Source organism: Propithecus coquereli, unplaced genomic scaffold (genome assembly GCF_000956105.1).
Source record: "Propithecus coquereli isolate 6110/MARCELLA unplaced genomic scaffold, Pcoq_1.0 Scaffold131, whole genome shotgun sequence".
In the NCBI taxonomy this organism is placed as follows: domain Eukaryota; kingdom Metazoa; phylum Chordata; class Mammalia; order Primates; family Indriidae; genus Propithecus; species Propithecus coquereli.
Window position 1 is genome coordinate 1,192,730 of NW_012137303.1, and position 10,429 is coordinate 1,203,158.

At 45.7% G+C, this 10,429-nt stretch overlaps 1 protein-coding gene across 1 annotated transcript in view; it reads right to left on the reverse strand.

Annotated features, from left to right (window-relative positions):
• Positions 1 to 927: 927 nt before the first annotated feature.
• LOC105805660 (butyrophilin subfamily 3 member A1-like) overlaps positions 928 to 10,429 on the reverse strand; it is a 33,155-nt gene continuing 23,653 nt past the window's right edge. The window contains 7 exon segments of the mRNA XM_012638584.1: positions 928 to 1,215; positions 1,217 to 1,896; positions 3,424 to 3,450; positions 3,884 to 3,910; positions 4,857 to 4,883; positions 4,974 to 4,994; positions 5,155 to 5,355. Coding sequence (XP_012494038.1) covers positions 1,132 to 1,215; positions 1,217 to 1,896; positions 3,424 to 3,450; positions 3,884 to 3,910; positions 4,857 to 4,883; positions 4,974 to 4,994; positions 5,155 to 5,355 — 1,067 coding nt within the window. The 3' untranslated portion in view covers positions 928 to 1,131.

Sequence of the window (10,429 nt, forward strand, 5' to 3'; positions counted from 1 at the left end):
TTGTAGTGGTAGAAAGCTTATAATAATTAAGATTTGGTACAAATGTTGCAATGAGGTAAACTGTGAAACTGTGATGGGTAGAGAGGGTGTGTAGGCTACTCTACTGTGCTGAGCAGACTTGTGAGAGCCTAGAAAAAGCCAAACTGAAAACGGTGAGGATTATTAACAATTTTATTGTACACATAAAACTTGACAACCGCACACCAGGTAGAGGGGATACAGTGGTGAACAATAACAGAGATGATAAGTAAGAGCAGTTTTTTCTTAGTATCCATCAGTTGAAAGGAATGGTGGTTTAGTATTCACCAGTGATCACGGTGAATATACCCCATTCCTGGAGATGGATTCTACACTGGGATTAAAAATACCCTTGATGTTCTTCTAGCTTCCTTCCCCCCCAATTCTTTTTTCATTGACAGTCTTTAGGCTATTAACCGCACTTCCTAGAGACGTTGAGCATAGGAAGATTGATATTGGTTCCAGGATCACTTATCCCATTTATAGGGTGGGCACACCTGTGCTGCCCTATTGTTAATTTAGAGTTTGGCCTTTAGTCCCTTCCTCAGTCCTGTGCGATATGGTTATAGTGAGTTTATTCTCTAGACCAAGACACCATGCAAAGCCAACCCAAGAGTGCCGGATGCAAGGCTCTGACAATCAGCTGTGAAGGACTCAGGAGGGGTGTAGCCCCTACAGCCACCCACAAGGACCCCTGCCCTGTGGCTGCTCTGGGAAGAGAATCTGAGGGCTGCACATGGTCCCTTCCCATGGGGAAAATGAGGCTGGAAAACAAGAATGGGCAGGTGGTCAGGGACCGAGGCGGAGCATCTTCCAGCTGCACAACTTACTGTATGAGTTACAGAAGTTACTGAATTTTGTCCCACATCAACTGCCACATCTGCAAAATGAGACTACCTCACAGAGTGTTGTGAGGCTTAAATGAGTGAAATCCACTTAGTGCATTTATTTAAAATATACCCAGTGTATTTTAAGTCTGTAAATGGTAGTTATTGTTCGGATCCCAGCTGTGTCGTTTGCTAGCCATGTCACCTTTGGAAAGCTAATTCACTTTATGTAGAGTTCTTACTTGTACAAAGGGGACAATAAAGTGGCGCCAAACTCAAACCACTGTCATATGGAATAATTGAATGAGTAAAGTGCTTCAGGCTGTGCATGTAGCTTTATGGTTGTGATGGTTGCTGTGGATGGGGAGACTTTCAGCTCCAGACTGGGCAGGGAGAAGGGGACATGTCACTTCACCCTGAGGCTCCCTAGTTTCATTAGCTAAGCCTGAGGTCACTGGAGTCTCCAGGGAAAGGTCAGGAGCTAGGTCAGGAACAGAGCCTGGCATTCTCAGTCCCTCCGTTTCTTTTGGTGCTGGGCAAATGGTCAGTGCAGTGGGCTCCAACGTCAAAATTCTGAAAACAGGACACAGAGGCCCAGAGAAGGAGGTGCGCAGGAAGGTGTAAATATGAGATCCATCTATGGCATTGTAGAAGGAGACCTCCCCAGTCTCATAGTCCAAGAAAACCCCCACTCTTTCAGGCGGTCCAGCAAGCGTCAGTTTGGTCCTGGGTTCAGTCAGAGCCCGATAGTTATTCTCACCGGACTGTCCCATAGTCCAGAATCCATTCTCAGGTATCATTTTGACCCAACCTTTTCTCTCCACATTCCTCCTACACACTCCAATGTGCCATTCTTGCCTGTCCCCCACCTCCACCTCCCAGTAATGTCTCCCTGATGTGAAGCTCTCTTGCCCAAGCACACAGTGATGCCAATTAAATCTCTCAGGAATGTCTGGAAGGTCCTGTTTCTCCTCTGCACGCTGCAGACTCCTCAGGTCCTCAGACAAAAGGAGGATGGGGTTTGCCGAGTCTGGATCCAGAGTCACATCCGCTGCAGAGAGTTACACGATTTGTCTGTGGGGTCAGCCATTTTCCTGGACCTCAGAGCTTCAGCATATAAGGCTTGGGCCTTGCCCAGGCGGCCAGAGTCCAGAGCCTGGTGTCCCCAGCCTTCCCTGAATGTGACTCTCATTAACATCATGAGAGAAAGCCCCGGGGTTTTGTCCAATGGGGAGGGGAGGGTGAAATGAGGGTTGCAGTCTGCCTAACCTGATATCCTGATATCCTGATGCTGCCTCAGCAAGCAACAGGCCTCCTTCTCACTACCTTTTTCTTGTGTCCTTCCCAAATTTGACTGTGCCAAACTGTCTTTATACTCGTAGATTTAACTTTCAGTCTGCACTCTACTACTCATGTGTTGAATGAGTTTTCCTTTTCTGAATCTATTTTTCCACATGTCCCAGCCATGGAACATTTTTGAGCCTTATGTGAAGCATTTCCTTATGTGAAAATGCTAACCTGGTGTTGTCTAAGACAACAATGTAATTTATTCATCCAAGGGCAGACACAAAGGCAACATGTGAAGTTATAATGGCTGCCATGCCTGCTCCATGCTAGGGTCTATGTTAGGGGCTTTATATGCCCGTCGAACCCATTTTCCACACTTTACGTTTTTCCACCCTGTTCCGGGACCCAGAACTCTGTCCTCTATGGACAGTGCCACTGGGCTCCCATGTCCTTTGGTTTCCTGTTGGGTTAGGCCAATGGCAGGCCCTGGCAGAAGATTGGAGGGAGAGAGATGAGAGAAGTACAGCATTTATTTTCCCTGCTTCCTCCCGCCAGCAACAGATGGTGTTGCTCTGAGGAAGGCCTGACTCTTCTCAGGCAGCCCTCTCTTTCAGCTACAGCGTCCTCTGGGTTCCCATACAGGCCCCCTGCCCCTAATATTGAAGTCTAGAGGTGGAGACAGATCCCCACTGTTGGGACCCCTGAGTCAATGCACTTTCCCCTGTTGCTTTCTCTTAACCCTATTTTCTCTAAACCTTCTTCAAACACCCATTTTGAACATGCTGTTTCCTTCTTGCTAGGTTTTTTCCAATACATATTCATTACCTTCTTCAGTCTTCACCTCAATGCTTACAAAATAGGAATTACAATCGTCATCTAAAAATGTGGAGGCCAAAGCTCAGACACATTGAATCCTTTGAGCACACACAGAGCCAGTGGGTGGCATATGAAGACTGGGCAGGCATTGCCTTCTCTCCTTGGCATTTCCCATCCTCACTGTCCCTGCAATATTCTTCAGTCTGTGTCTCCTGCTCCTCAGCTCCACACTTCATGCCTCTTCCTTCCCATGAAGGTCTGTGGAAGCCCAAGACAGCAATTCTCCCTGGGTCCCTATGTTCTCAGCAGGCAGGGTCCTGGAGATGGGCATGCTTGCAGTTGGAACCTCATGTTGCCCACCCAAAAGTCTCCTTGTCATGGAGACTTTTCTTCTCTTAACCTCAAAAGTTGGAGAAGAGGAAGGGATATGGTCCCTCAGGTTGTTGGCCTAGGGAACATACAGTGATTTACTCACCAGCTTGGAAGAGGGCCACTTTCCATTCTGAAAGGAAGGAGACATAGATAAAAAAAAAAAAAAAAGGTCAATATTTCTATTCTTCCCCACCCCATTCTCCTCACTCAGTCTTTTCTCTCTCCTTTTCTTCAGAGTCTCTTCCATTGTCCACCTTCCCTCCTCTGCGGCTCTGATGGATCAGGGGTGGCAACTTCTACAAAATGGTGGACTCTGTTCCCCTTGTCATGAGGGGCTGCTGGCTGCATGGCCAGGGTTTGCTAGGGGGTGTGCATGAGTGCCAGCAGCCTCAGGCTTCTCTCAGAGGCTCCCAAAAAGCAGAAGTGGAACCCCCACTGAAAATGAGCCTTTGGGTTAGATCTGATTACTCCAAGTGAGAATGTCAATGGGTGACAGTAGAGAAAAGGCTGAAATGCTCAGGGCACGTGTCCCAGGAAACTCAGAGAGCATCAGCGTCACTCACCATTATAGGCTGGAGACTTCGCCCCACCTACAATGAAAGAAAAGTAGAGACGTCACTTGAACTCTGCCGTACCTGAGTTGTCCCCTTTGCCCTGTTTTTGCACCCATGGAATCTTCTTTTTGACCACCCCACCCTTTCTCCCTGTGCAGGTTCAATTTTCTCCTCCCCTCTCGTCCTTTATATCAATTCAGGGGACATCACTTGAATGCCAGTGACACCACAGATACTATGTAAGGAACTTCCTGATGTGGTCCAGCTGATCTATTTTATATGTGGCCATACTCCTATACATGTTGTATGTGTCACCATGTCTATATGTATATGTATATGTGTACAAGTTTCATCTGTCCCAACCTCTATCGTTTTCTATCCTCCTCTGAATAGAATCTGGGGAACTTAAAAAATTTCAGAGACTAATTTTTGAAAACAGTCGTAATTTATCTGTACTAACTGAGCTACACTAGCTCATCCTGTTTATGAGAGACTTTTCTTTCTGTCTCACTTCTGATTTTCTTGTTCCTTATTATCTTCCATTCTTCTTTTCTTCTTAGCAACTTATAGATGATGTGAAGCAACTTGTGAAGTTGCTGGCACAGAGAAGGCACTTCATCTTCCCTTTACCCTTTCCTTTTCAAGTGCACCCATGGATATTCTGCAATGCCTTACAGGGCTAAAGAGTATGCGGCCTCTCATGGACAGTGACTGATGGCCTGTTTTCTCATTGAGAGAGAGAGAGAAAGAGAGAGAGAGACTCTTCTTGGTGTCACTCCAGTGAAACGCACTTATTTTCCTTTTTGCTTTTTCCCTTTTTCTTTTTTTTGATTATGACTTGGCATACCATGATGATTTCCTTTTCCTGGTCAAAGTTATCTAGGATCATTTCCCAACCCTGGGCAAAGAATTAAGGATTGGAAAATATCCAAGTAAAGAGAGTCATAGGTTTGAATTCAGAGAAAGTGTCAGAGCCACTCACGAGCCATGTACTGGATTTTTCTCCACTCTGAAACGGAATAAACAAGGAAGAGTCATCAAGGTATGTAACGCAGGGATAGGAAGACATCCCTGAGTGTCTGGGGAAATAGGAACTTACTGAGTTCTTCCTCGAGCATCTCTGGAAAATAAGCAGAAAAAATAATGAAGTGTTACAGGAAAGAGGATTTTCTGAATAACAAACCTTAAAAACCACCCAGTGCCAAGGTGGGGATGTGGGTGAGGTCTCTGGGCTCAGGCCTATAACCCAGGGGCTTAGATTCCCTCCCAGGGTCAGATACCTCTTGTGCTTCGTTCCTGCTCCGTTGTGCTCTGTGCCAATTCTCTCATCTCTTGCTCTCTCTCTTTCTCCCTCAACAGAGTCATTTTTTTCTCCTGCTGTTGCCACAAGAAGTAACTAGCCACTGTGAGAAGCAACAGCGAGATGGGCAGGGTCCCTGCCAGGGTGGCGATCCAGGGCTGGGCACTCCTGAAGAAGGGGTCTGCAAAGGGACAGTCTGTGGGTCGGGGGCGCTGTGGCTCTGTCTTCCCAGCCCGCAGCACCTCGAGCTTTAGCTGCTCCCCCAGGGCGGGGGCCATGGAACCTGTCTCATGAGGCTAAACAATCTTTCTCTTCCTAAAGTCTCAGACAACTTTGGATAAGACTTTGGTAAGCCCTTCTACAACCTGCTACCATTACTTCTCTCGAAATGTCTGCCTCTCCCATGGAAAGTAAGTGACTTGAGCACAGTCACACATATTTTTTCTCATTTAATTTTTCAGTAGATAATAAATTTATATGGTTAAAAAAATACATATATAAAAAAGTCTCCCACCCACCCAGTGCTTCCTCCCTCTGTTTATTAGCTTCTCGTTAGTCAGCTTACTACAATGGTTAAGAACATGAACTTTGGTGCCAGAGGGCCTGAGTTCTAATGTGGGCTCCAGTGTTGATCAGCAGTGTGACCCTGGACTAATTCTTTAATCTGTGTTCCTAGTGCCCTAATGTGTAAAATGGGGTAATGATAGTGCCTGAGGTTAGAAGGATTGAATTAATGCTTATAAAGTGCCTGACATATAGTGAGTGTTAAGTAATTGCTTGTTAAATGTAAAAAATGTAAGTAAAAATATATTCTTATTTTGCCTCTTATTTACACTAAAGATAGCACTCCATACACACTATTATGAATTCTTGCTCTCTCTGTGTAGAGTGTATCTTGGAGATCTTTCCGTATTAGTATAGAGAGAATTATCTGTTTTCTTTCACAGCTATGTGGTTTTTCCTTGTATGGAAGTTTCCCATCAGTGAACATTTGTATAGTTTCTAACCTTGTGAAACCTTAATCAGTAGTATAAGAAATTACTTTTTACATAGATCATCACTCACAAACACAATCTTATCTGTCAGATAAATTCCCAGAAGTGGACTTTTGGTTCAATAAATACGGAGTTCAGATAGACAGTGCTATATAGGCCCCAGTAGAGGCTGTGCTTACGTATATCAAGAATACAACAAATTACATTAGCAAACGCCTGACATTTACTGCCTCCCTGCACTCCTATGATCAAAATACAGTATCGATCACCTCCGTTTTGTTTTGTTTTTTGCCAGTATCATAAGTGAAGGGAGAAGGATCAAGATGGCTGACTAGACACAGGTAGTATGTGCTTCCTCCATAGAGAAGCACCAGAAGAGTAAGCAGATTCTCACATTTGAACAGATTGTCTAAGAGAGAACACTAGCACTCACCAGGGAAGTGACCAAAAGCACCAAAAGTGGGCAAGGAGAGGGTTCAGGGCAATGTGCCTGGCCTGGGGCCAGCTAATATCTGGGAGAAGCTTCTGCATACAGTGAAACAGTAAGAGAGAAGCCCCCAGGGCTCCACTCTCCAAAATGTGCTTTTACAATCTTGTCTACAAATGAGCTCCCCCAACCTACACAAGTCTCGGGCCTAACATAGGGAGCTACTTGGAGATTGCACAGAGATGTTGTCCCAAAAGGGGAATTCAATGGAATCACGCAAGCATGAGAGCTTAGACCAGCTTGAGCCGGGCATCATTCTGAGAGCCTAGACACTGGCAAATTGCAAGTGTGCCTGCAGCCCCTGAGTGGCTCCAAGGAGGGACTGAGGAGCCCAAGTGCTCCTATCTACCATGTACCCCTGGTAAGGTCTCCACTGCCCTGCTGTGGGCTGCTTTTGAGACTGAGATACGAGCAGATAGCATTTTCCACAGTTTCTCGTCCATGCTGTCTGTTTGGTGGGGCCCCAGCCTTTCTGGTCATAGATCTAAGGTGCCACTTTGAGGGTTTGACACTGGGCTATGCCCTGCCCTCGGGCTGGATTTGGACTTGACATGGCTGTCTCCTCTGCCAGGTTGGGGAGGGACAGAGAAACCCGCCTTTCCAGCACATATCTAGGGCAGTGCTTGCTGCTGTAGGATTGAGCCTCTCACAAACTGCACTCCCCACAGTTTCCTACCAGTACAGCCTGTCTGAGAAGGGTCCTGCTTCTCTGGTCACAGGTCCAGGGCACTAGTTTGGGAGGTTGAAACTGGGCTGTATCCCACCTTCAGGCTAAATTCCAGGTGATGCAGCCCCTCCCAGCTGAAGAGAGATAGGGGAGCCCAAGCGCTCCTATCTACTCCTAGGACAATTCCCAATTCCTTGCTACAAGCTGCAGGGAGATTGAGATGGGAACGACCACACTCCACCCAACATCTTGCCCATGGTGTTTACCTGGAAGATGCCCCAACCTCTAGGGTCACAGGCCCAAGGTGCCATTTTGGGAGTTTAAAGCTGCTCAGCCCAGGAAGGGGCGTGGAGATGGGGACCTCCCCTCCTCTAACCACCCAATGCTGTGGACATAGCTGCCTCTGCTCTCAAGCATGAGCTACTGGTGCAGGTGGTGAGCTGCAGGATGGCCAGTTCTAGGCTTGCATGAGAGGACACCCCCAATAGTACTCTGCTCACTGTGCACGGGTTCTACATGGAGGGAGCAGCTCATTTCCCTCCCTTCACTGATAGGCAGTGCTTTTGCAGCTGTCTCAGCACCTGGGTCTCTATATCTCTGCATCCACACCCCACACCCCTCAACACACACCAGGACCACAGTAGCCTTGGGGGACCAGGGAATCCTGGGGAAACTGTGGGTCTCCCAGACGTTCAGGGTGGGCTGCTTCTAGCTGAGAGGAGTCTGCAACATGCCAGAGCACCCCTTAGGACAAAGAGGACCAGGGCACCAGCTCTCCATCATTCTGGGCCTTCTCCTCCTCCTCCTCTCCCCTACCCACTGCTGCTGAGGCAACTGTGGCTCTTTTGGCTTGGGACCAGGGAGGGTTCCACAGGAGATGATTAAGACAGGGTACTTGGGGGAGGCTGCCCTGCTTCTGACAGAGCACCCATAACACCCAGGATTCCACGGAGCTTTGGCCTCACTCCTTTCCCTCTAAAAAGCCACAGCAAGTGCTTTTCTGCACCCCAATGACAAAAGCAACCACTTCCACTGAGAAAAGGTGAAGTTAACAGTCCTCCCTCCAAGTTGCCCGCCTCTTCTCGGAGAAACCAACCCTCTCCCTGGAGGCAAGTTTTTGGCACAACCACACTTATCCCACTGGGGCATTTTAGTCACAGCCCATAGCCAGTCTGGTAGCCCTGCACACAGTAGGTTGAGCTGCTTCAGCTGGGTCAGGGTGAGAGCTGGTAAGCTGGGTGCTTTTGTGGGCAGAGACCACTTTCACTGCTGAGAGAAGGAGGTGTGAGTGGATTGTGAATCCCATAGTTGCCTGCCTCTCCATCTTGTCATAAGAGTCCTATCCCTTCTGTTGCAGGATCACAATGCATCCGCCCTTCTTCTGCCTTTGCATTCTTCTGGAACAGGAGATCACCATGCCCCTCACTATAATGGCCAGTTCCTGAACTCACTGAGGAGGCTTGAGGGCAAGTTTGCCAGCCCAATCTCCCTCTGGTTCCCCAGAACTCAAGTATACTATCCAAGGGCCTGCAAACTGGATATTACCCAATGTAGTCCACTGCTGCTGGCACCTGAACACTCTCCTTGGGGTATAAGGTCCAACTGACCCAAATGGCCAGCAACACCATAGTGGGTACCCACCTGCATCAACTGAAAGGCAGTGCACCTCTCCTCTCTACACTGAGGTGCAGAGTTCCCAGCAGAGAACAAATGAACTGCAAAACTATCTGCTTTGAGCTGAGGGAAGAGGTTCCAGATGAGAAGGAAGCAGCATAAGAGTTCTGGCAATATGAAAAAACAAGCTCTTTTGACATCCCCAAAGGGTCACTCTAGCTCTCCAACAATGGACTCTAGGCAAAAGGAAATTTTTGAAATGTCACATATGGGATTCAAAATACAGATTGCAAGCAAGCTCAATGGGATTGATGAGAATGTTGAAAACCAACACAAAGAAACTAATACTACTACTACTACTAATAATAATTCAGGACATGAATGAAAATTCACTCAAGAGAGATATATTAACAAAAAACATAATAGAACTTCTGAAAATGAAAGACTTATTTAGAGAATTTCAAAATACAGTGGAAAGTCTTAAGGACAGACTAAATCAAGCAGAAGAAAGAATTTCAGTTTGAAGACAAGGCTTTTGAATTAACCCAGTCATTCAAAAATAAAGAAAAAAAATCAAGAGAAATGAACAAAGTCTTAGAGAAATATGGAATTATCTAAAATGCCCAAACATAAGAATCATAGTTATCCCTGAAGGAGAAGAAGAAAAAGCAAAAGCATGGAAAACTTATTTGAAGGAATAATAGAGGAAAATGTCCCTGGTTTTGCTAGAGATTTAAACATCCAGATACAAGAAGGTCCATGAACTCCTGCAAGATTCATTGTAAATAGGATACCACCAAGTCACATAGTCATCAGTCTGGACAAAGCCAAAGTGAAGTAGAAAAATCCTACAAGCTACAAGATGAAAGTGTCTAGTAAGTTATAAAGGAAAACTCATCAGACTAACAGCAGACTTTTCAATAGAGACCTTACAAGCCAGAGGGATTGCAGTTCCATCTCTATAGTCTTCTGAAACAGAATAACTGTCAGCCAAGAGTTTTGTATACTGAAAAACCAAGTTTCATAAATGAAAGAGAAATAAAATCTTTCCCATACAAGTTAAATGCTAAGGGAATTTGTCACCACTAGACCTGCCCTACAAGAAATGCTCAGAAGTGCTCTAAATACTGAAAAGAATGGTCAATATTCACCAGTGTAAAAACACTAGAAAATAAAAACTCACAGCTCTTATAAAACAGTAACACAAGAGAGAATACAAAGCAACCAGGTAACAATCAACATAATGACTGGAAGAGTATCTCACTTATGAACATTAACTTTGAATGTAAATGGTCTAAATGTCCCACTTAAAAGGTAAATATTGATAGAATGGATAAAAGAAACCACAACCCAACTGTCTCTGCTGTCTCTAAGAAACCCATTTAACTTATAAAAAGTCCTATAGACTCAAGATAAAAGGGTTGAAAAATATTCCATACAAATAGCAACCAAAAGTGAGCAAGAGTACCTATTCTTTTTTTTTTTTTTTTTT